We start from the raw sequence: 26,773 nt of genomic DNA on the forward strand, positions 1-26,773 counted from the left end.
GCCCGTTCGAATTTCCGAGCCTGAGGTCACTCGCGACTGCGCGTCGCAGTGCGTGCACGGGGCGGACGTGCACAGGCCGGGATCTGGAGACAGCAGCCAATCAGGTGTAGTATAGATTCTCATTCATAGTGATAGGTGTTCAGTAAGTTCGGAATTCCTATTACTATGAATGAGAACCCCCCCCCCCCGCACCCCCGCCCCACCCAAACACCCATAACACAATAAAAAAATAGAAAATAAACTACATATTTAACATTCATTTAAATTAAAGTTGTTATAAAAAAAAAAATTTCCCGAGTTTTTTAAAAGTTTTTTAAATTAAGCCTTAAAATAAACTTACCATAGTGGGGAGGGTTTTTAACAATAAAATGTGTTTTTATAACTTTATTTTAAAATGTTTTTGTGTATTTTTAAACACTTGCGCCTGTAAAAGTAGGCTCCATGCCTGCTTTTTCAGACGCAAGATTTTAAAGGACATTTGTAGGGCAAGATATTCGTAAATATCGGAAATCTTGCCCTGCAAGTGTCCTCACTCCCGAGATACAGATGATCTGTCAAGCCAGAAACTTGACAGATCAGAAAAGCCGGTTTTCAGCGCTGAAAATCGGCTTTTTCGATGCCTTCCCGGGTCCATAGAAACTTCATACAGACCTGGGACATCGGAATTTCCTGGCCATGATTTCCAGGGCAACCTCGGTGGCGCCGTAACAGAATCACTTACAGGTACAGATGCTGGCTGGGTGGGCATTAACCTTCATACAAAGAAGAGTCAAATAAAAAGTAATTATTTATTCACTTCCTTCTTCCCCAACAGAATTGTAAACTACACGCCGGACCTGAAGAAACGAGAATTGGATACTGCTATTCCCTTGGCCTTTAAAGTCTGGAGCGATATCACTCCCCTGAACTTTGTCAGACTCTACTGTGGAGAAGCTGATATCATGATATTGTTTACAAGGTCCAGTAAGTTCAACAATTCTGATTATGTCCTGGTGGAATGATTTGGTGTTCTTTTATTTTCTATGTCCCGTTTACCATTCTGTATTGCTAGGTCACGGCGACTTTAGCCCATTTGATGGACAGGGTGGGGTTTTGACTCACGCTTTTGCTCCCGAACTGAACATCGGCGGCAATACTCGCTTTGATGACGATGAAAGGTGAACGTTGTCAAGAGATGGTAAGGAACTTCCAAATGTTGTAGTCATCAAATGGAACTTTGAAAAGGTTGAACTGGTAGCTGGTTTTCTGTCGCTGTCCTATTGTTTCATTCACCATACTCTGCCTGCTCCACGACAACATGCAAGCCGTGATCCTTACCAATGTACCCATCACTGACCCAATTCATGTCCGGACCGGGGTCAAGCAGGGCAGCGTCATTGCCCCAACCCTCTTCTCAATCTTCCTCACTGCCATGTTCCACCTCACAGTTGATAAGCTCCCCTCTGGAATGTAGCTAAACTACAGAACCAGTGGGAAGCTGTTCAACCTTTGCCGTCTCCAGGCCAGGTCCTAGACCACTCCAACCTCTGTTGTTGAGCTACAATTCGCGGACGATGCCTGCGTCTGTGCACACAGAGGCTGAACTCCAGGACATAGTCGGCGTATTTACCGAGGAGTATGAAAGCATGGGCTTTACGCTAAACATTAGTAAGACAAAGGTCCTACACCAGCCTGTCCTCACTGCACAGCACTGCCCCCCAAACATCAAGATCCATGGCGTGGCCCTGGACAACGTGGACCACTTCCCCGATCTCGGGAGCCTCCTATCAACAAGAGCAGGCATCGATGATGAGATTCAACACCGCCTCCAGTGCGCCAGTGCAGCCTTCGGCCATCTGAGGAAAAGAGTGTTTGAAGATCAGTCCCTCAAAACTGTCACCAAGCTCATGGTCTACAGGGCCATAGTAATACCTGCCCTCCTGTATGGCTCAGAGACGTGGACCATGTAAAGTAGACACCTCAAGTCGCTGGAGAAATACCACCAGCGATGTCTCCGCAAGATCCTGCAAATCCACTGGGAGGACAGACGCACAAACATTAGCGTCCTCGTCCAGGCCAACATCCCCAGCATTAAAGCACTGACCACACTTGATCAGCTCCGCTGGGCAGGCCACGTAGTTCACATGCCAGACACGAGACTCCCAAAGCAGGCGCTCTACTCAGAACTCGTCCACGGCAAACGAGCCAAAGGCGGGCAGAGGAAACGTTACAAGGACACCCTCAAAGCCTCCCTGATAAAGTGCGACAACCCCACTGACACCTGGGAGTCCTTGGCCATAGACCGCCCTAAGTGGGAGGAAGTGATTTCAGGAGGGCGCTGAGCTCCTCGAGTATCGTCACCGAGAGCAGGCAGAAATCAAGCGCAGGCAGCGGAAAGAGCATGCGGCAAACCAGGCTCCCACCCTTTCCCTCAACGACTATCTGTCCCACCTGTGACAGAAAATGTGGTTCCCGTATTGGACTGTACAGCCACCTAAGAACTCTAAGAGTGGAAGCAAGTCTTCCTCGATCCCGAGGGACTGCCTATGATGATGATTGTTTCATTCAATCTCAATCTACAAAATATACATGAAGAAGTCACAAGATGTAAGCGTTTTTACAATTTTAATTCAAGCATGAAATGCAAAATAATTTAAATCAGCACATGTAGAATTTATTAAGATGGATATGCTTGATTATTTTATTTTAACAAGCTGTTTCTTACCTGTGGTTTCTTCAAAGTTTAAACAATTTGTGTTACATGATCATCTTCACAGGAGTCAATTTGTTCCTTGTTGCGGCCCATGAATTTGGATATACTCTAGGACTGAGTCACTCAAAGGAGAGATCTGCTTTGATGTTTCCCTTCTATTCATATGTCAATACCAACGGGTTTCGTCTCCCAGACGACGATGTTAGAGGGATTAAGGCTATATATGGTATGTTAAACATTGTGATCATCAGGCAATATATACATACATTATAATATAGAAACTTAAATATTTGTGTGCAGTTCCTGCCCATCATCCAGACAAAAAGCAGTAAACTATAGACCAGTTAGCCTAACATCTGTCATTGGGAAAATGCGAGGGTCCATTATTAAAGAAGCAGTAGCGGGACATTTGGAAAAGCATGATTCAATCAAGCAGAGTCAGCATGGTTTTATGAAAGGGAAATCATGTTTGACAAATTTGCTGGAGTTCTTTGAGGATGTAATGAGCAGGGTGGATAAAAGGGAACCAGTGGATGTGGTGTATTTGGATTTCCTTCCAGAAGACATTCGATAAGGTGCCATATAAGAGGTTACTGCACACGATAAAAGCTCACAGGGTTTGGGGTAATATATTAGCATGGATAGAGGATTGGCTAACTAACAGAAAACAGAGAGTCGGGATAAATGGGTCATTTTCTGGTTGGCAAACAGTAACTAGTGAGATGCCGCAGGGATTGGTGCTTGGTCCTCAACTATTTACAATCTATATTAATGACTTGGATGAATGGACCGAGTGTAATGTAGCCAAGTTTGCTGATGATACAAAGATGGGTGGAAAGCAAATTGTGAGGACACAAAGTATCTGCAAAGGAATATTAGACAAGCTAAGTGAATGGGCAAAAATTTGGCAGATGGAGTATAATGTGAGAAAATGTGAGGTTATTCACTTTGGCAGAAATAATAGAAAGGCAATTTATGATTTAAGTGGAGAAAAATTACAAAGTGTTGCAGTACAGAGAGACCTGGGGGTCCTTGTGCATGAAACGCAAAAAGTTAGCATGCAGGTACAGCAGTAATCAGGAAAGCAAATGGGATGTTGGCCTTTATTGCAAGGGGGATAGAATATAAAAGCAGAGAAGTCCTGCTACAACTGTACAGAATATTAGTGAGGCCACACCTGGAGTACTGCGTATAGTTTTGGTTTCCGTATTTAAGGAAGGATATACTTGCAGTGGAGGCTGTTTAGAGAAGGTTCACTAGGTTGATTCCGGAGATGAGGGAGTTGACTTATGAGGATAGGTTGATTAGGTTGGGCCTGGACTAATTGGAGTTCAGAATGTTGTGGAAAAATATTTCCGAGACTGTATAATATATAAAGAGAGGTTTATTAAATCGGAGACAAAGCTTTGGGAGAAGTGTTAGAGACCCCTGTCTCTGAACCACGACTCAATTTGGTATCTCCAGTGAGGTTCTTTTATCTTACAAATTACGTCACTTTACATCACATCGGAGACAAAGCTTTTCATCCAAGGCTGAGTTTTTTTTATATAAACCAGCCTGCATTGTGACAGCACATTATAAACAAGGGCAGACTCTTTGGCACCAGTATAGACAAACATCCCACTTAATTATCTCTCCAGTCATTCATTATCTCACTTTCCTATCTCCATAACTCAAGGCCAGCATACCTTGAAGTCTAACTGTGTTTTTTATATAAAACATAATGCATCAGTATTGTCCCTTACAAAATTGATTAAAGGGGAAAATAAAAACAAATGTTTGGTCCCGTATACTAGTCAAGTATATGTCCAAAAATCCGCTCCAACAATATTCTCCCTTTTGGTCCTGGATGATGTTCACGAAATCCAGATGACCACAATGATCGTATCATATTGTCATATATTCATCCTTTGGGGTATGTTACTTCCCTGATGTTCCGTATGTCCACCTTGCCTGTAGCTCTAGGCTACCCTTCAAAGATAGTGGTCGGTGTCAACGTCGTCTGTTTCTTCATCCTTGGTGTCTTCAGGTATTTCCATCAGGTGTGCTTCTTCTTCTTCGGCGATTACACTGGCTACTTGTCTCAGTCGAGCCATCATAACTTTACAGCAGATATTAAAACACCCGATAATCAGACAGCAAGTAATTATTATTACAACCAGAATAATTACTCCATGCATAAGATAGGACCCCCAGGATCCCCCTAACAGCCAGTCAAACCAGCCAGATCCTCCTGATGTTGTGGATAACAGCGAGGTTGGTTATGTTTTCTGAATTATCGGGAATGTAAGTGCAACATTCAGCTCCAATTAAGGTACATTGTGCGTATGGCTACCATTTCAGCCGTTATGCCCTCCATTGCTTCAGCAGTGTCATTAACTATCTGTTCCAGTACCCTCTCTAGGTTACGTAATTCATCCATGGTGCGTCCTATCCCGAATGGGAGCATCATGACCCAAAATAGCCTCTCTACCGGGGTAAGATCTCGTCTTAGTCGACCTGGTGTCTGTACTTCTACTAAAGTACGTACCCGTCGGACAAAAGGGGACCACATATCCCAAATAACAGAACCCCCTTCAGTTCTGAGGCAACCAGGGGTAGGCCTTATGCCCGCACACAAAATAAGTGCCATTGTATGCTGTTAGATTCGATCCCAATCTCTCTCTCAGCCCCCGTCGTCACCTAATCTTAGGGTCCCAGTCCTGGCTACTTGTCTGATTCTTCAAACCCTCTTCCGGTTGGTACCATCCGTCAATGCATCCAAAAGGTAACCCCCCGATCTCCACGTTTCTTTATCCCCACTCTGGTTCCAAGTATCATTTACTTCTCCTGTACCGTTTTGTCGCATTACCCACTCTGCTACTTCCGAAATGTTAAGGGAGATTGACCTCAAAGGGATGCCTCCTTTGCTATGTATGGGGATGTGCGAACATACCCAGCAACTAGAAAAGTTCTCATTTTGCGCATAAACATAAGACATGTACAAAAAGGTATTCACATGTAACTCTCGTTTCGGTCTAGCTATCAGGCCAGACCTAACACGAACTATGATAATCGCACCGATCGCAATATATAGTTTCATCTTATTACTCTATAATTAACAAATAGTCAAAAGCAAAATGGCCGTATGGCTTGCTTGAAGAATCTCTCGCTGTCAATCTGTAAATAGACAAACAACAACAACTAATACGTGTGCTAAACGGCTGGTTCAAAAACCGTAAGCTGGGTCCGATGCTTCCATTGTCCGTTCCCTTTAACATCGATGCAGGCACAAGTGTCCCTGCTGATTATAACCTCATACGGTCCTATCCATTTTTGGGGCAAACCCCGGTTTTTCCGGGCGGACCCTTACCATAACGCGACTTCCTGCCAACGGGACTTCAGGGAGCTTTGTAAGCTCTGCTTCCGCGTCTCTTTCTTCCTGATTGTCCCTAACTAATTTACGCATCCCTTTTAATTGAGTACTTAGTTCCAAAACATACCATTTTATTTTGTCTTTTAATGGGCCTACATCGGCGCCCCCCCCTGTTATGATGTTCTCTGGTAATTGCATCGCCCTTCCTGTCATTAGTTCATAAGGGGTTAATCCGGTTGTCCGGTTTGTCGTGGCTCTTAACTTCATCAATATAATGGGTAATGCTTCTGTCCACGTTTTTCCTGATGTTTTCATGGCCTTTGCCAGGGCGTTCTTAAGAGTATGGTTCATGCGCTCTACCATCCCAGAACTCTGCGGGTGGTAGGGGATGTGGAAATTTTGTTTTATGCCCATCAGCTGGCATATTGTTTTTACAATTTTTCCAGTGAAGTGGGTGCCTTGGTCAGAATATCCTTGCCACTGTTGAGGCAGTGCAATCACGTGTAGGGAAAGCTTCCACCCACCGGGTAAATTGATCTATAATCACTAGGCAATATCTTTTTCCATGGGATGGGGGCAAAGGACCTGTGAAATCAATTTGTACGTGTTCCCATGGCCTCCGTGGACGGGGCTGGTGTCCCATTTTAATTTTAATGGGCCTGCCTGGATTATATTGTGCGCACGTAAAGCATCGATGGCAATATTTGGCAATATCTCTCCCCATCCCTTTCCACCACCAATCTCTCCCAAGACTCCCAGTTATGACCTCTCATCCTGAATGAGACAGGCCATGATGCAACTCCAATAAGGTATTCTATATGCATTCAGGCGCCATTACCTTGTTGTTTCATCTCCAAACGTTATCCTTCCCTTGCGTTGCGCCCTGCTTTGTCCACATACCTATTTCCTCCTCAGAAGTGTCCTGGTGTAGTTTCTCAATACTTATCTGTTCGTCTCAGACCCCAGTGGCACTGACTTAATTTTAATAATTTAAAATCATTATCAATGGAGAGTGTTTTTTACCTCTTCAAATTCTTTTTTTTCCAATTAAACCAATATCTTTTTCACAGCTGATATCAACTGGTATTTAGTAAGTTATGTCTTTATCCATCGCAAACACCCCTTCTCCCGCATGCTGTCATATAATCGTGTACTACCCCAAATGCATATCTACTGTCCGTATAGATATTAACAATCATATTTTCAATAATTCCAGTGCCCAGGTGAGGGCTACCAGTTCTGCCACTTGAGCTGACGACCCCCCCATTAATTCACCCTGATTCAACTGTCTCTAGATCCTGGTTAACTACGGCCCATCCGGTACGAGGTAGTCCCTCTACGTATTTTCGTGAGCCGTCCACAAACAAGATTTGTTCTGCGGTTTGAAGGTGGGGGGCCTCTTTTATTCTATCCTCTTCCATATCCTCACATACCTCTTCGCAAAAGTGGGGTTCCCCCTCACCCATCATATCTTCTGCGGGGTTGTTTCCTACATCCCTAATTATGGTTACCGCTTTGTTGGGTATTAAGAGGACTGCTTCCCACTTTGCCCGTTTCATATTAGATACGGTTCTCAGTTTTCCTGTGTTTAACATTTCTACCAATGTGTGTTTAGTGTGGAGAATGATGTATCCAGTCATCGCCACAGGCTCGCTTAATTTTTACCGCCCAAGCTACGAAATCTAGCACGGCTATACATCTGGATAACCCAGTCACCACCGAGCTTTCGGTGGTAGAGTAATAGGCTATAGGTCTCCTTTTATCCCCGTGATCTTGGGTGACCACGGCCATATAGAACCCACCTTCATTGTTACAATGAATGTGGAAATACCTACCCATGTCAGGCAGTCCCAATCCAGGTGCGGAGACTAGTTCTGACTTGAGTTTACTATACGCCTGTTCTTGTTCAGGGCCCCACTCTATAAGGTAAGGATTGTGGAGGGGCTGGCCACTATCGGGTGTAATTTGGGGATGACCTTGTTAAGGGCAGTGTAGTCGATAGTGAGTCTATAACTCCCATCTGGTTTCCCTACCAGCCATGTTTGGGAGTTAGTGGTGCAGTTTCCCCTTGCCGCAATCAATCAGGGCCTTAAATTCCCTCATTACATCATTCCCCAATATTGTTCCCTCACGATACTTGCATACGTAAAATCTCATGGGTATATATAAGTTATCAATTTCCACCAATTGGGTGGTACTCAGGTAGGCCAGTGTGGGCCGTCCATCGATTCCGTTTATCAGAGCCTTCTTGTTGGTGAGGGGAAGGGACATATTGGTAATGGATACTGAGGCTCCCGTGTCCACTAGCATCTCACACTGTCGGCCCCCTACTAGTGCAGACACATATATCCTTCCCTCCTTTTTACTTTGTACAGGGGCCGCCGGACATCACCGGGTGGCTTTGTATTTCTGCCACTGCTGGTACTCCTGTTCTGACAGGGTCCTTGCCTTATTAGGATAGCCATTTTTACCATAGCATGTCGCTTCCAGGTGCCCTTTCTTACCACAATACGTACATTGCTTTTCACTGCCTTTCCCTTTGCATTCCCTGGCAAAATGGCCCGGTTTTCCACAATTATGGCAAGTCCCCCTTTTCTGCCCTCCTCCTGTTCCCATGGCAGAGACCTTTTCCTGCCTTAGCTTTTTCTTTTCTAAACTGCTAAAGCTTACTGTTTTAGCCTTTTTCAAAAGTCCCTTTTACATCTTCACAAATAGCTCATCACTCGCCCAGGAGTTTGACCTGATCCCTGAAGGTATTTCTAAATTTAAAACTCTTTTTTCTTTACTGAGTTAGAAGCTTTCGTGTCAAGGTTTTACACAAAGGAAAATGGGAGCGTTTTAAAAGGCATTCTTTATCTCATTCCTAGACTAAATTTATGTCTTTCAACCCAATTGCATGTTTTCTTTCGACAAGTAAGTGAGCGTGTCAAATTATTTTTTTTTACTACCGGGACCATGTAATTTTTTATCTTTTACTCAACAAACCTATCCTTTGTGCATTTCCTAGCTCCATAACTTATCATCCGAATATATCCACACCTTCGTTTCTAACTTAAAATGTAATACCATAAGGTTCACAGTTTCTTAAACTTCCCACATACAGGACAACACTACGAAGGGTTAAAACATGTTTTACTCTGTTTGGAAAGAGTGGGTGGAGCTAAAACAGGCAGGCAACTCCACACCTTCCCAAACAGGCTTTCATTCATTCCACAGTCAAAATCACTCGAGTACTCTCTTCATTCAAAATAGACACTCACAAAAGTTTCTCTTCATTCAACAAAGCTTATGTCTGGATCCATATGTCACTTAAGATAGTCACTATCAGCTTTTTTTATGGCATTATGTAATATGCAAGTTACAATTAATGATAGGAATTAATTAATGACCCGGGCAGCCCGTGTTTTACATTCCCTTCCTTAACTTCCATGTTCACCTGTCTCGGACGTTTCCCTTTGTTTCTGTAATACTCACAATCACGACTACTCTATGGAGACCCTTTGTCTTCGCAACAAAGCTATCATGTTTCCTTACCACCGGAGTTTTCGTCTCTAGGTTGGAATGATCAGTTCCCTTCCGGACCGACCTTATTTACTAAAGGGACAACTCAAACTGGTTAGTCAGCCTCTTCCCGCTATCTACTTACTCGTATCTTATACACTATCCCGTTGCGCCCATACACCTCTCTTTTCAGTCTCTAACACCAGATTCCAGATATTGTCTTAAGTGATCACATCTGATCGGACAGTATCCTGTTCGTGACGCCATTTTGTTGTGGAAAAATATTTCCGAGACTGTATAATATATAAAGAGAGGTTTATTAAATCGGAGACAAAGCTTTGGGAGAAGTGTTAGAGACCCCTGTCTCTGAACCACGACTCAATTTGGTATCTCCAGTGAGGTTCTTTTATCTTACAAATTACGTCACTTTACATCACATCGGAGACAAAGCTTTTCATCCAAGGCTGAGTTTTTTTATATAAACCAGCCTGCATTGTGACAGGGCATTATAAACAAGGGCAGATTCTTTGGCACCAGTATAGACAAACATCCCACTTAATTATCTCTCCAGTCATTCATTATCTCACTTTCCTATCTCCATAACTCAAGGCCAGCATACTTTGAAGTCTAACTGTGTTTTTTATATAAAACATAATGCATCAGTATTGTCCCTTACAAAATTGATTAAAGGGGAAAATAAAAACAAATGTTTGGTCCCGTATACTAGTCAAGTATATGTCCAAAAATCAGCTCCAACAAGAAGAATGAGAGGTGTCTGTGAGCACATCTCTCACAAGCTCCTTTTCAATGACCCGTGTTGGTTCTCAACCACCCCCACTGATTCACTGTAAGCAATATATATATTTATATATATGTAGATGTATTGCTAAATAAGCTGTCAAAGAACACTCCACTATCGGAACGATTTCCTGAGATTAATGGGATTTATATTGCATTTATTTGACATTAAAATGCTCCAGTGAACCTTAAATCTTAAAGAGTACTTTGCTTCTTATTTGTAGAACCATAGAATTTTTCGTAACAGAAAAAGTCCATTCAGCCCATTATGCATGTGCTGGCTCTTTTACAGAGCTATCTGTTTCGTTCCATTCCCTGCTCGTTCCCACATCCTTTGAAATTTCCACAAATACTTCTTAGTAATAGACATATGTAGAGTTTGGAATAGTTTGTTGGCTTCTATAGTCAGATGACCGCAATCATTTTAAAACCTATATTTATTTCTGATTTATCTGTCACTTTAAAACTGACAATTTTTGCTCTGTATTTTAAATCTCGTCAAGATTTAAGATCCCAGCCAAGACCAACACAACCACAGCCACAATCACCTCAATCAACAAAAACCCTGGACAAATGTAACCCTCAATTCTCATTTGATGCAATTATAAGTCTGCATGAAGAAATGTTGTTCTTTAAGAATGGGTATGAACTGCATTTTTGGTTCTGTTTTATGCTACTTCTTACACTGCAGATATTTTTCAATCATTCATTTAACTATTATGCTGTTGGTGAGCTCTCAGCAGAGTGGTGCAATAGAACTTTAGAGGAAAACAGAATTGCAAAACTATGCAATCTCTTTCCATTATTGCAAACATTGTGGGTTTGATTTTCAGAGATGGTATCAGTAAAAATCACATAGCAAAACTACATTAATTTGTATGATCCAAAGCCTAAAGTATACGTCAAATTTCTTTTCAAGAATGTGCCACTAAAATGTTACTTATTTTAAGACTGATAATTACATTTGTACTGAAAAATTGCACTGCAGCCTTTTTATTCAAACTTTGGATGACATCCAACCTCAGTGCTGGTATTTCTTTACTTTTTTGATTGACAGAGACTACCTTACATTCTATAATTCTTTATTCTGGATTAAGAATATTGCCCTAAATGATGAAATAAATGTTCTCATTGTTTAGAATCCTCGACACTCAGATGTGACATCAATTCCAATCAAGAATATTTTCCCAAACATCCAGTCAGTTGATGCTGCAGTTGAATTTAAGAACAGATATGTGGTTGCTCTCTTCAAAGGTTCTAGAGCTTTTACTATTTTTTCCCACATAATTTGCACATTGATGTACAGTGCTGCGCAATTAATACTAATTACGGACAAAATATAAGCTTGCACATCCATTAAAATTTGCAAGATAAGCCAATAAGATGAATTTTGTTTCCTCCTTTGTTTTTCTGGTAATGAATATAGGATGGGGAATGAAAAATTGAAAGATCTATTTTTTTTATTTTCCATTCCTGTACTCTATGCAAAGCATGTGTTGATTTAATGAATATTTTTGAAATATTTTTCAGTCATATCCCATCTGTCCACTGTTCACTAAAATCACTGCTAAAATTCCACAGGATCACAGTTCTGGCTAATTATGGGATTCAGGACATTGAAAGGCTATCCTAGGAGCATCATGTCCTTTGGATTTCCAAGATCTGTTACACACATAGATGCTGCCCTATATGTCAAGGAGATAAAAAAAAGCACTATTCTTTGTGGGAGATAAGTACTGGAGGTATGTAGTAGTATTATTATGCATCGTTCCCCTTTCCCCATCAATGAAGCAAAATTCTTTCAGAATCAAATTAATATTACTAAGAACACTTTAAAGCCTTAAATTAAATATATTGGAAAGAAGTAACATTAATAGGTTCCCCGGACTCCTGAAGAGGATACAAATAATGAAAAATATATTTACAATATACTTTATGTCAATATTAAATAAATGCATTTTATTTTCTTTTATTTAGTTACAATGTGATGAGAAAGCAAATGGACAGAGGCTATCCAAGAAAAATAGAAGATGACTTTCCTGGAATTGGGATTAAAGTAGAATCAATATTTCAAAACTCTGATGAGTATTGAAATAGAGTGGAAGCATGAAATATTCAAAGTTTATAAAAAATACTTAGGGGGGGAAATTGGGGTTGTTTGCACCTCCCGTTAGCGCCCCCAGGGGGCAAACGATTTTTCACCCAGCCACTGCGCTGCTAACGACTCCCACTAAATTTCTCAGGAGTTTAGCGGCGGCAGTAACTGGTAGCGCCTCGCTCTGCTGCACTGGCAATAACATCGTCATCACCATGCGCAGTGCCCCATTTTCACCCCAGAACAAAAAGTGGCCTTTGCCCCCTGAAGCTGCGACAGGTTATGACAGCGACAGCTTCAGGGGATGTGAATGGGGTGGCAGGAGGCTTGCGGGGCACGCTAAAGGGGAGGTGGCGGGCGGGTCAATAAAAAATGTGCCGACTTACTTGTTGCAGCCTGTTGCCACTTTGAGCGTGCAGTCCATGCTGTGATCTGGCAGCCCGGCACTCTGGTGGTCCAGGTAGGGCTCTGCAGAGTTGGCAGCTTGGGCCCTTCCCTTTAATAAAGGGGAAAGCACCTCCCAAGTGGCAGTGCTGCGCACCGCTCCCAATCCATCCACCCCATTCGCGCCCCAGAGAGGAAGTGGAGCATGTTTTTTTGCACTCCACTTCCTCCCAGGGGCAGTAACCCCAATTTTTTGAGCGGGCTGGATTCTGCGCCTGGTGCAAAAAGTTCTGCCTCGTGGATCTTACCGCCCCCAAACGGGGTAACAGAATTTCTCAGCCCTATTTTTGATTTATAGTTTATGCTACATTATTTTATTTGTATAATGGTTTGACATTTTGTTTTCATTTTTTTCTCCAGTCTACCTCTACTTATCTAATGGAGCAACACAGTATGAATATGACTACAGGAACAAACGAGTTATAGGTGTTTTGAAACCATATAGTTGGCTAAATTGTTATTAGTTAACAATAAGTAAGTTACCTTAGCAGCTGTTTAATGTATTTCTATCAGATTACTGTACTTTTTTCATAAATTTATCTTAAATAATTGATGAATATTCTTTCACAATGATTCATAACATATTATTCTGCTAAAATTTATCGAGATCTTAATATGTAACTAAAATATACAGGCACAATGAAAGGACAGAAACAAGATTAATGCATAGTTAACATTTTTGTGTCTGTGTCGGCCACATCTGTATCATTTTAGTATTGTTTAAAATAATTAAATAATTTTCTTTAGTATGATAAATGTTTTACATAATGGAAAATAACCTCTCATTAATCTATTTTTGTGATATAAGTGATATATAATTATAATTTCATACCAAAATATAGATTGTACTTTTGTTTAGATTGTATGTTGCTTGAAGTGTTATTAAGTTTGACTTATGTTCTTCAAATCATTTGTTACTGTTATAGAGCATGCTTAATAATGATATTTGGTATTTAATCATTAATTTGCAGAGTAATCATTCATTTTATGTAGTTAACACAACAAAAGTAAGTGAGTGTGGTTTAGCAGAATCTCTGAACTTTTATAAAATTGTGAGATTCAGACTGGTTAAACATATTGTCTGCTGGTATTTTTCATATCTGTAACACTGTTGAATCACTTCAATATATAATCTTAATTTTGCTAAACCATTTGTAATTAAATCATAATTCTTGAAATCATACTAAAAGAGATAGAAAATAAAAGTCTTAATCTGGACTTCATGTACTTCAGTTTTCAATCTTGTACATCACCACACATTAGTCATCAGTTTACATGAAGCCAAGACATTTGTATCTTTTCTAGAAGCAGGTATCCATACAGTGATTTTGACACAGGTTAAATATCTCAGTGATAATAACGAGTGGATCAAAACTGAAAAAAAAATGTTTTCAGTTGGAGTCTATTATACACAGTCTGAACATACCTGAACAACAAACATTTTATATTATCTAGAGTTTCTCCAAAGTTCTTGATTATTACAAAACTTAACATGAACTGCAAAGACATTGGGGTGGAAATTCGGTCGCGCCACTGTTGTGGAATTAATCCAGGTGGAGCGGTATATTTTGCGTCGGGAAATGGTTTGCATCTCCAGTTGAGTCCTGAGTTTGGAGCGCAGCATTATGGAAGACATCCCACACCTCTCTTAGGGTGCTAGGCCGGCTGAGCCACTGAAAATCCCGAGCTAAACAACCGGCCTGGGGACTCCCTAATAGAGGCTTCCGTGGAGAAAAAAAACCACCAAAAAGAATCCCAACATAAATCACAAACATTTTAAAAATAGCAATAATCACACTTACCTGAGGCTCCATGTGGAGAAAGGACGGAAAGGTGTTGACCCCTTCCTGCATTCGGCAAATGATCATGGAGTTACACCATGGCATTAACCATGTCGGGTGTAACGCCATGATATCCAATATCTCACAGGATTGGTGGTGGCCGGGAATTGGGCGCGACATTGCTAAACATTGTCAGCACTGTGTTACGTGCACCAAACATAATCCGGGAAAAGCGATAAAAATAAGGTTGGCGCACCAACCCCGCCCACGGGGACCATGGGAAAACATGCAGATTGATTTTACTGGGGCCCTAATAAACTCCAGAGAAAGGAAGTACTGCTTGGTGATTATTGACCAGTTTACAAGGTGGGTGGAAGCATTCGCCCCCAGCAATTGCACCACAATCACGGTAGCCCGTATATTAGCGGAAGAGGTAATTCCTAGATGGGGGATTCCCATTCAGATAGATTCGGACCAAGGGACTCATTTCACAGGAAAGGTAATGAAGGAAACTTGTAAAATATTGAACATTAAGCAGAAATTCCACATCCCCTACAATCCCCAGAGTTCGGGAGTGGTAGAAAAAATGAATAGAACCCTCAAAACCTCACTGAGTAAAGCAATCCAGGGAACCGGACAGCCATGGCCGGAACTCCTGCCCACCACATTGATGAAACTGTGTGATACACCAAACCACACAACAGGACTCACCCCTTATGAACTAATGACTGCACAAGCAATGAAACTCCCTGAGGGAATAGTTACAGGGGGAGTAGAGTTAGGACCTTTGCATGATAGAATTAGGAAGTATGTGATGGAACTGAGTAGGCAGTTGAAAGGTATGCGACAGGAAGTGCGAGATAAGCAGGAAGAGGAAGACGAGGATAAAGGAACAAAAACCCGGCAGTAGTACCCGAGGTGGGGGCAAGGGTAATGGTTAGGGTATTACCAGAAAAATCTGGATTCACCCCTCGACAGAGTGGACCCTATGAGGTACTGATTAGCGGAGACACATGTGCATGCGTAAATATGAAAGTTGGGGGCCGATGGAAACATTGGTCCCAGCTGAAAGAATATGAGGAGTGGAGGGATGCATTGATAGGTGGACTTTTAGGGGGATTAGGATTAATATTTGCAATATTAGGGGTTCTTGCCATAATAAAATGGACCTGGGAAAGGTCACATGCCCGGAGAAACGTTGCAAACAATCCGGTAGGAGTAGAAATGGTAAGAATCTATCTAAAAGCCTGGAATATCCAGGATGTGTTTTATCGACAGAATGCATATAAACGTGATCACCACCGCCCTTACAATTCTACAAGAACAAGGAAGAAACTAGTAGCCCATCACCCACCCCAGAGGGAAGTACAAGTTGTGACAATCATACAAGAGGGGCAACGATGTTCCTGTGTAAGAGGAGAACTTCCAGGTGCCCTCATTTAGCAAAGGGAGCCAAAGGAGGGTTAGTGATGAAATACACAAAGGAAAAAATACACTTTGGAATACGCCAAAGATAATCACGATATTTCTAAATCTGACACTGCGGGCCTTAGATGGACCCACTTCTAAGACCTGAGGTTTATCACATTAAAAGGGAAGGTTAGATAAAAAACGGAGATATTAGAAATGATGCGCGCGGGATATGCGGCAGGCGTAGCCACGGTAAACGCTATAGATCTCCAGATGGTAGAAGAGCAGGTTGACACACTCACCCAAACTCTAAGAGGGTTGCTGGAGAGGGGAGATGATAATGAGAAAATGCAGGCCCAATTGGGAGATGGGGCCAAACGACAATTGTTACAAGTGGCCCACACACTAAGGGATCATGCCAAGACAATTAACTTAATAAACGCAAACCAAAAGTACAATAGCGAAAGCGGACGAAATGCCGCGGTATGCGCCGGGTATGGAGCATGGATGATAAGTACAGTAGAACATAACTTAGAACAGCTACAAAATGGGGAAGTCCCAGATTGGATAATCAATGATGTATTCAGGGAATGGACCTTGAGAAAAATGGAAACAGATGCCTGTGAAATCAGGCGAAACAGCCATGCATGGGTTCCTAAAACAAAATCTCGACCACGGAGGCCCGAAAGGAACCGGACGTGTAGAAAGACAGTGCCGTGGTGACCTTGAGCTCCACCAACACTGATGTCCTGATGGCAGGCTGCATATGTGGCCTGATGAGCTCACATATTTCATTGATCACCACCTTGTGGAAGTGCAGTCTCCGAAGGCAGGTGTGGTCGGACACGTCAAGGTAAGACCTCTTTTCCCTGTACGTGTGAGGTGTGTATGGTCTGGACCTCCTCTTCATTCTGGCACGTCTTAAATTGGGCACATAATGATGTGCATTAGACGTTGAGCCATTTGCACTCTGCAGCATCTGCGTATTAATCGACGCAGGCTGAGAAATGGCTGGTCCATTCCAATAAAAGTATAATAGCGATTGATCAGAAACAATAATTTCCTCACTAAAATACACCTACAGTAAACCCCCAATAGTCCAGAGTCTGAAAAGATGTCGGTTGAGATGGTCACTTCACCTGAGAAGAACTCCAGAGTCAATCCAAACTCCCCCGAAGTTGAAACAGCCTTTTGAATGAAGCGACCTGCGATTTAAAAAATGGTGCCCACACCGCTGTGATTCGTTCAGAACAGTTCCACTTTTTCTGAGCGGTGTTTTAGGCGAGCGATATTGTGGGCGATACGTGTGCGCAGCGGTGAAAGTGACGTTTCGGCAAATGTGATCTTTACGACATAATAAAGTGTGCGGTCGGTATTATTGAGTCACGATGTTAATTACGTATGGACAGTAACGCTGGGTGATATTACGGGCGTTGGTTTCGCTCATTTTGATGATTCCGTCCAAAAAAAGTTGGCGAGCGGTATTATTTTTTTCCGGCATTACTTACATGGGGAAAGTAACACTCGCCGATAAGTGTCCGAAAAATGGCCGCCAGTTTCCATTTTGTGGCAAAATGGGCGATATCTGGCGTTATACCTCATTTCAGCTGTAAAATGGACATTAAGTGGCCATTATGCATGCAAAAAAGTGTAAAATCTAACCCATCGAGTCCGTAAAAAGACCGGACAACAAAGGACCCCACGGAATGCACATTTTTGGATAATAGCATCAGCATAAGGAAATATCTTTTGCATTGTCGACTCCGTGTGCAAATTAGTAGCCATTCAAACTCATCACCAACCAGTTAAACAAATTACCACACCGATAATCGAATCTCGCCCCAGCGGGAAACTTATTGAAAACCTGGATAAATATGCAAGCTAAAAGCAGCTCAGTAGAAGAAGGACAGGCAACAGAAGAAGGACAGGCAACACAAGAAGAAGCAGCAGAAAAGGAACAGAAGCTGCAGAGAACAGCCGGAAGAAGAAACAGCAGGTTACGGAATCAAGGACCACGAATCTCTTGTGATTGTATGTCTAAAGTCAAGTTTCTCTCAGCAGTCTAATCCTGTTAGCCGTTTTTTGTTGCGTAATAAAACTGACACTGGATTAAGCCTAAATTTTTGTGCCTTGTGTTGTCCTTTCCCACTATAAGTTCCGAGGTCTAAGAATCAGAGTAGAGTGAAAAACAAACACCCTACAGAAATTGGTGACCGACAGCAGAACCTTGACATTGGGAATAGGATCACAGACACAACACCAAGGCAAGAACCCCGAGGGAGGCTTGGTTAAGTCTAAGGTCAGCTAAGGTAGTCGAAAAGTTATCTTCTCAGGGGCAGCTAGGGCAGCCAGCAGAGGAAGGAAACAGTCTTGTGTAGGCTGGAGTAATCTCGGGTTGACTAGGGTAGCCACGGAGAAAAGAAATCACAGGTAGTCTGCGCAAGGGTCTCAGGGAGACCATAGTAATCTCAAGGACAGCTAGGACAGCCAGAGGAAGGAAACAGCCTCAAATAGGCTGGAGTAATCCCGGTTGACTGGGGTAGTCACCAAAAGAAGCCAAAAGGTAGGTCTCAGGTAGTCTGTGAATAGGGGTCTCAGGGAGGCCAAGGGTAATATCAAGGGTGATATCAAGGGTGATCTCAAAGATGACTAGGGGACCAGGAGAGAAACAGTCTCTGACGGACTGAAGTAGTCTCAGTCAAATAGGGTAGCCAAAGAGAGAAGCCTGAGTAACAGGAACCACAGGTCACTGTGAGGTGGTCTCAGGGGAGACCAAGGTAGTCAGGGAGAATTTCTCAGCCAGAGGCACTAGAAATGGACTCACCAAGGAAAACACTGTAGAGCCCATGGCTAAGAGCAGTCGTAGGAAGTCCATGGAGGCTAAGGTCGTTGTATATACATGCAAATAGTTAGACATTTCAGAGCCATGGGCACAGGAAATGCTGCACTCTGCGGATCCGCAGGAAAAAGCGGCAGAATGGAGAGTCAGTAGCAACCACAAAGGTCAAAAGAGAAGGCACAACTGTTAAGAGAAAAGGGAAAAAGTTGGAGGAAGAGAATAAAAGGTTAAAAGACGAGATAGCCAGTTTCGAGAAAGAAAAGCACGACCAGGGTAGGAAGGAAGAAACGGAGAGGAATCACTTAGATTATTTAGAGTGCCAGGTTACCGAGGCTAAGTTCAATGAGTAAGTTCTCCGAGAAGAAAATTCCCGACTAGCAGAGAAAGCTGACAAGGCTGAGGGTCAGTTAAAAGATATAATGATGGCATACAGGGCAGCTCAAAATCGGGTATGTGAAGAGGTCGATCACAGGCCCTGTAATGAAAAAGATCAGTAAGGTGACCTTAGCATTAACCAGGGCCAGGGGTATGGCTTGTCTTATGACACCGGGGGTAGTTGGGTTAAACTGGGATGAGGAGAGAAAGGAGCCCAACGATGGAACCCAGAATAGTGAGGGTTGGCCGGCTCCCGAAGCACCAGGACCACCGGGACCGATCAATAACTGTGATGAGGACAAATTGGCAGCATTGAGGCGAGATATAGGCCCCATTAACTCCATGGATAGTCCGCTGGATGTTAATAGATGCTGGGTGGAATTTTGGAGGGGTAACCCAGAGTTGGGGGATGTGAACTTGAAGCAGATCCTTCTCAGTAGCTGCAAAAACAGTTTAAGAAATTTGAAAGCTGATAGTAAGAGTTTTCAGGAAAAAGTGACACGTGAGCAGAAGCACCCTGCGGCATCCAAAAGGAAGAATGGCAGGGAAGTATTGTGTTTACTGTAGTAAACCGTTTGTTTAAGAGACAGAAAAAATAGAATTGCATTTTCTATGAGTCTAAGAAGGTGAACCCGACACTTAAGCTTCTAACTTTGGTGCCGAGAGAAATACAACATAGAATTTCTGTGTAAAAAGTTCTGATACTTTCAGGGAGTATGTTTAAAGTTAAAAACATGTGGATGTTTATTTGTCTGTGTATCTAGTTTTTTTCAACTGGCACTGGTTAGTTTGAGATTGGTTTGGATTAATTTGGAGTTATTGAGATTAATTAACCTGTGAAAACCAGATTTTCATTATGGATATGGTGGAATTTTGGATTGGTTTAAATTGTGTGAAAAGCCTCTAGTTCCGGATATGAGGCAATCACATATATTTGGTATTTTAAAAATAAAAATTTCCGACCAATTCAAGAATGTGTGACCAGTGGAGAAAAAGGGTGTGGAGGAGAGAACCATTGTAATATGTAAGCTATTGGTATGCATGGTGTTGCTTTACAGATGCGTGGTACCATTGTTATGTGTTTGTTGAACTTTTAAAATGCGAATAAAAAAGGAAGGTAACACTTTGTACAAGACTTCAGAAAGCAACATATTGTGAAGAGTCGAATAAATATTCTGAGCATTTGTAAAATTTTAAAGAAAATTTTAAGTTTGGAATTTGAGTGGATGTTTTCCCTCAGTAATAGAAAGGGGATCAGAATTGATGAATTAACCCATTGGGCGGACAGAAAAGCCACAATGGAAGTTCTTTTTCTTTTCTTTTAAACAGGAGTGCAAATTACCAAAAGAGGTCCTTTAATATGGAAATGACCTCAAGGTGTTACCGAACTTGAACTTTGAGAGGGAAGCAGTGATCGTAAAAAAGTGTTATGTAAATATGTGAATGACTGAAGAAGAACCTGTGAGGGGGAGGCTCCCACAGAGTAAAAAGTATTTCTTTCATTTTTGTCTTCATAGGAGTGAATCGAGCCAGGGATACGAGATGAGGTGGATATTGTGGATGGCCATCATCATTAAAAGATGGGGAGATCGGGGAGATAACGAGACATTCCTTACACACAGATGTATGGGAGGAACCGGCCCCACTGTAACTCAAGGGGGAGCCATATGGAGCAACAAGGACACAAACGCCTGTACTCACACTGTGAGTTGGCCAGGGTGGTTAGGGTCAAATTTGACCAAGTACTCCAGACAAACCGGAAACAAACTTGATGAGGTGTCAGTATCCTGCCCCAGGCTAAACATCACGACCAGGAAGGTACGGGTGAGAGAGGGTAGACGAGTTTGTCTGGATTGTAATGGGATTACCCCAATGGGAGGATGGTGGTGGTTACAGAAAACAGTCGGGAAAAACTAATGCATCCACAGAATGGGAGAAACTGGGTAATAGTTCTAACAGGCGAACCACAGGAAAAAAGAAAGGGCGAAATTGTGTAGGGAAAGTGGTGGAAGGAGGAACAAGGGATTTATGTCTGTGTGTTTGGATCTAGCCAGAAGTGCGGGGGAGGTGTGGGGATTGTCTTTAAAAGGTAATGGCAAAATTCTGGGTCAGGAATGAATTGGACACCAGGTTTCGATTCCTGTGTAACGATGAACCCGACAAAAACATTTAATGCAACCGAACTGATCGCAAGCAACTTAAAACCTCTCCCTAAAACTGAGACGAAAAAGGGGGCTAATGAGTGATGTAGCTACAGCATTTAATACTGGGACATCACTGGTAAATAGTGTGGATAACATGCAGTCACAAGTCCAAGTGAATACCTTAAGGGTTAAAGAAAATACTAGAGGAGGGTTGTGACATAGAGGGTAACGAATTACAGGAGGATCGGGCAATGACAATTCATTTGAAAGAGATGATCGCTGAAGTGGAAAAACATGCTCAGACCATCAATGCTTTAATCAAGGAGGATAGAAACGCGTCAGATCAAGCAGCTCAGAATGACATCTGTGTCATGAGCTTGGTTGTTAAATGAAGGATGCGGTAATTTAGAGGATTTAAAACAAGGCCACCTACCGTCGTGGATCAGTAACATACATTTAAAAGCATTGAGTGTTTATAACAACCTCCAGAATTCATGCTAGCTACGGTCAGCCTCCAAAGCGTATCCAGTCCCTTTCAACTGTGGTCAAAGTAAACAATCCATAATGGGGATAGTGCTTCGAATACCGGTTGGATCAGTCACAATGACCCGTACCGGTATACTGGGTGGAAAACATTGGGGTAATTCAGAACAGGGTACATGTGAAACAGCATAAAACCCCGCAGTATGTGGTACAATTGGGAGACTCAAATAACCGGTGCTTATCTGGAGGGATGCCAGAGAGGGGGTACACAAGTGATATTGTGCCCCTATCATCTGAAACCTTTCGACCGGCCGGTATGTGGGTTCAAGTAGGAGGACGGGCAGCCTATAAGCTGTATCATGGAAGTGACAGCTCACGACCTTGTTCCACCACAGTTGCGTACAAGGGAAATGGGACATACTGTGTCACCACCAGCGAAAGTCGGTATAGAGTACACCAGGACACTTGGTGCCCAGTGAGGGATTCTACCTTTTGTTTCAAACCCCAGGTAGAGACACAAATAGCACAAGAAAGTATAATTCCTATTTCATACCACAAACACATAAGTATCACAATCAAAGGTAGTTTACCTAACCTCCAGGAATACATATCACGTTTTGGATACGATATCCCGCCGTTACCCAAACATCTGACTGAATTATTAAAGAACATCGAGCTGTACCACAAACATTATTACATGTTACACCAGGAGAATGATAAAGTAAGGGGAGAAATCGAGGAAATTATGGTCCCTCCATGATGGGATCTGGGACTCAATATTGAAATCCCTCCCCCCCGGGTTCGAATCGTATCACACTCATTAATAATTGTACAGTTGATAATAATGTTGTATCTTCTTGTCCTGTCCTGTAAATTAAAGAAAAGGATGAGGAACAAGAATCTGGAAAATTTATTAAAGTAAACCCAAGCCAGTGTTTGTAAAAACAGTATAAACCGAAGTCAGAATAAGGTCAAACAAGGGTTTGTTGTAAGAAACATTGTTTGTAAAAACATCGGGGTTTTTTGTATAAAAAGAAATGTAATGGGGAGATTTGACTGAAGGCTGCAATCGTCCAAAATGCTCGTGGAAAAAGAAGATGTCCACCCATAATAATGTCTCTGGGTTTATTATAAGAGACATTAAAAGGAGAGATTGTATAGTTACTAATCTTCAGAAAAACGCAGACCATGAACTAAAAATTGATTGATCCAAGCTTTTTGAATTAAGCTGGACAATTAAGATCATTCTGTGGTCAAGGACATAAAACTGACTTCATGCATAACAACAATGGAGTTGTTATGTGAGGCTTTGAACTTGATTGACCAGGGTGGGGAAAACAGCCATTGGAGACATCGAGTCTGTAAAAAGACCAGACAACAAAGAACCCCACAGAATGCAAATTTTTGGATAACAGCATTCAGCATAAGGAAATATCTTTTGCATTGTCGACTCCGTGTGCAAATTAGTAGCCATTCAAACTCATCACCACAATCCACGTGTCACGTGTTGTCCTTTCCCACTATAAGTTCCGAGGTCTAAGAATCAGAGTAGAGTGAAAAACAAACACCCTACACTCGTCTTAACTACTCCTTGTGTTCGTGAGTTCCACATTCTTAACACTTTTTGGGTAAATAACTTTCTCCTAAATTCCCGATTAGATTTATTAGTAACTATCTTATATTTATGACCTCTTGTTTTGGTCTCCTACCACAAGTGGAAACATTTTCTCCACTTCTACCCTATCAAACTCGTTCAACATCTTAAAGACTTCTATTCGGTCACCTCTCAGCCTTCACTTTTTTAGAGAAACAGCCCCAACCTGTTCAGTCTTTCTGATAGTTATAACCTCTCAGTTCTGGTATCATCCGTGTGAATCTTCTGTGCACCTTCTTACAATGCCTCTATATCCTTTTCATAATTTGGAAACCAGGGGGGCGAAATTGCCCCTCGCCCTGATGGGGGGCGTAACCTTCTGGAACCAGGACTTTTATCACTCGGCCCGGATGTTCCACCCCCACAATGCCCCTGCCCTTCAATTAAAGGGGAGGGCTGCTGCACACTCTGAAAGACCTGTGGTGATCGCCACTGGGCCACTCTGGTTGCGATTAACTGGGCCAGTGGCCTGGCACCCAAAATGGAGTGCCGGGCTGCACAATGGTGGCACGATCGATGACACAAGAGATGGTTGACAAACCTAAATGGCGGCCCAGGACACTAAAGGCCTCCCCTTTAAGGGCGCCGCGGCAGCAGATGTCCATAAGCTCTGTACCTCCGCCCGCGTTGAAATCCGCCCGCGCCAGTTTCGCATCGCGCGGGCCAATTTCCCCTGCGGGGTGCAAATGGGTTGGCAGGGACTGTGAGAGGTCAGTGCGTATGACAATGATGTCATCGCCGGATGTGCATCGGCTTGGGGTTCAAATCGCAGGGCACAGCGTTACCAGCCCAAACTTCCGGGGTAATTTCCCAGAGTCGATACCAACCCCTCCCCCAAGCAAAAACGCCATTGTGCCCCGTTAGCGCCTCTCCCCCCCGGAGGCATTAATGTGTTAACAAAAAGGGACAATTTCAGCCCCCAGAACTGTGCACAGTACTCAAAGTGTTGTCTATCCAACATTGTATAAAAGTTTAACATTATTTCTCTGCTTTTCAATTCTAGCCCTCTGAAAATGAGCCCCAGAGCTTGGTTTTCATTTATGGCCTTATTAACCTGCACCTCTTCTTTTAGTGTTTTGTGTATTAGTACCCCTAGATCCCTTTGCTACTCTACTCCAGTTAGACTCTTATTATCCAAGCAGTATGTGGCTTTCTTATTCTTCCTACCAAAATGTACCACCTCACACTTATCTGTACAGAAATTAATTTGCTAATTACAAACCCATTTTGGAAGTTTATTAATGTCTTCTTGATTTTGTCACTTTCTTCCTTCATATTGGCTTAGAAATCCCGGTTGGCTGCTTCCCGCGGGCGATCAACTGAAATAGGGAAAAAAGATATGCACTTACCTCAACCTGCTGCGCCTAAGAGAGATCCCGGTCCTGAGGCCGTAAGTTGGAATTCCCATTATTATGATTGAGAAACCACCCCAAACATACTAAACACTAATAAAAAATATAATAAATACACCACATATTTAAAATTAATTTAAATTAAAGTTATTTATGTCTAAAAAAAATATATATTTTTCCAATTTTTTAAAAAGTTTTTTTAATTATGGTTTAAAATACACTTACCAAAGTGGGGAGGGTTTTTAACAATAAAATGTGTATTTTTAATTTTATTTTATTATGTTTTTGTGTGTTTTAAAACTCTTACGCCTGTAAAAGTAGGCTATGCGCCTGCCTTTATCAAGCTCAAGAGTTTTCAGGACATTTACTGGGCAAGATATGGGTAAATACTCAATCTTGCCCTTGCAAATGTCCTTGCTCCTGCGATGCGGAGGATCTGTCAAGTTGGACAGATCGGAAAAGCCGGTTTTCAGCGCATACGCATTGTGCGCGGAAAATCGGCTTTTGCGATGCCTTCCCGGGTTCGTACACATTTCGTACGGACCCGGGGAGGCTGGGATTTCTGGGCCATTAACTAAACTCCCCAATCTGGTGTCGTCTGCAAATTTTGAAATTGTACTTCCGATTCCTAAGTCCAAATTATTAATATATATCATGAACAACAGTTGTCTCAATACTAATCCCTGTGGAACACCACTTCCCAACTTTTGCCAGTCTGAGTAACGACCTTTAAACTCCACTCTCTGTTTTCTGTTTTGCAACCACTTTGCTATCCATTCTGTTACCTGTCATCTGACTCCACATTCTCTGACCTTAGTCATAAGTCTACTATGTGGTGCCTTATCAAAGGCCTTTTGAAATATTGGGGTGAGAAATTCAGTAGCTGCCTGTTTGGGGCATTAACATTTTAAATTTAGAAAATGTAATTCCAAGGCACAAATAAATCTTAACTTCTAAATTGGGTTTTAGCGCCCCAGGAAGGAAGGGGCTGTAAATAAAGTGCTAATCACCTCAGTGGGGTGCTGCAGGGACACTAATATCAGAGCGCTACCCAATTTCAGGTGACTTGCATTCAGCAATCATCCTTCAATTCTTTGCACTGGCTCATTCCAGTTCTTAAAGGGGAGGTTATATCTATTGAGTTATTGTGTTCCTAACACAGATGAGACTGCACACAGGGAAGTTAAAGTAACAGTGATTTCAGTCTTTAATAAGACACTCCAGAGTGAGGAACAGGCCTCAGGGGTCAGCTTATATACAATGCTCCCAAGGGATGCTGGGATCCCTTGGGACTTCAGGAGATGAGCTCCCTGGTGGCGGAACATGGGAGTGCATGCTTTACAGATACACAACATCACTCCCCCCCGAAGTCAAAGTGAAAACTATTTACAAGGTGAGACGGTCGGGAGCCTTTCTTTCCCTGGTGGATTGCCTCGGTACAAATGTCTGTTCTGGTGTGTTGGCTGTGCCCTCGCTGGGCTGGTGTTTTGTTGGCCCTGCAGGGCTGCTAGGTGAGCCTGGTTTTGTTGGGCTGTTGGGCGTGATGGATTCAATTTCCTGGTCCGGCGTGGTGTCGTTGATCTTTTGGGTGTGTGTTGTGGGCCCGAAAAAGGTGGTGTCTGCTGTGGGTTGTTCAGGGCAGCCTGTGAACCACAGCCTCATTTAGAAACATAGAAACATAGAAAATAGGTGCAGGAGTAGGCCATTCGGCCCTTCTAGCCTGCACTGCCATTCAATGAGTTCATGGATGAACATGCAACTTCAGTACCCCATTCCTGCTTTCTCACCATACCCCTTGATTCCCCTAGTAGTAAGGACTTCATCTAACTCCTTTTTGAATATATTTAGTG

General features: G+C 42.5%; 1 protein-coding gene across 1 annotated transcript in view; it reads left to right on the plus strand.

Moving 5' to 3' along the window:
• Positions 1–26,773, plus strand: part of LOC139274608 (uncharacterized) — a 128,067-nt gene that overhangs the window by 93,162 nt on the left and 8,132 nt on the right. Inside the window, 12 exon segments of the mRNA XM_070891285.1 lie at positions 678–723; positions 815–963; positions 1,052–1,177; positions 2,757–2,919; positions 10,839–11,074; positions 11,928–12,058; positions 12,060–12,088; positions 12,324–12,431; positions 12,590–12,747; positions 13,246–13,329; positions 18,232–18,340; positions 19,040–19,188. Coding sequence (XP_070747386.1) covers positions 678–723; positions 815–963; positions 1,052–1,177; positions 2,757–2,919; positions 10,839–11,074; positions 11,928–12,058; positions 12,060–12,088; positions 12,324–12,431; positions 12,590–12,747; positions 13,246–13,329; positions 18,232–18,340; positions 19,040–19,188 — 1,488 coding nt within the window.

This window comes from Pristiophorus japonicus, chromosome 10 (assembly GCF_044704955.1).
Source record: "Pristiophorus japonicus isolate sPriJap1 chromosome 10, sPriJap1.hap1, whole genome shotgun sequence".
Lineage (NCBI taxonomy): Eukaryota > Metazoa > Chordata > Chondrichthyes > Pristiophoridae > Pristiophorus > Pristiophorus japonicus.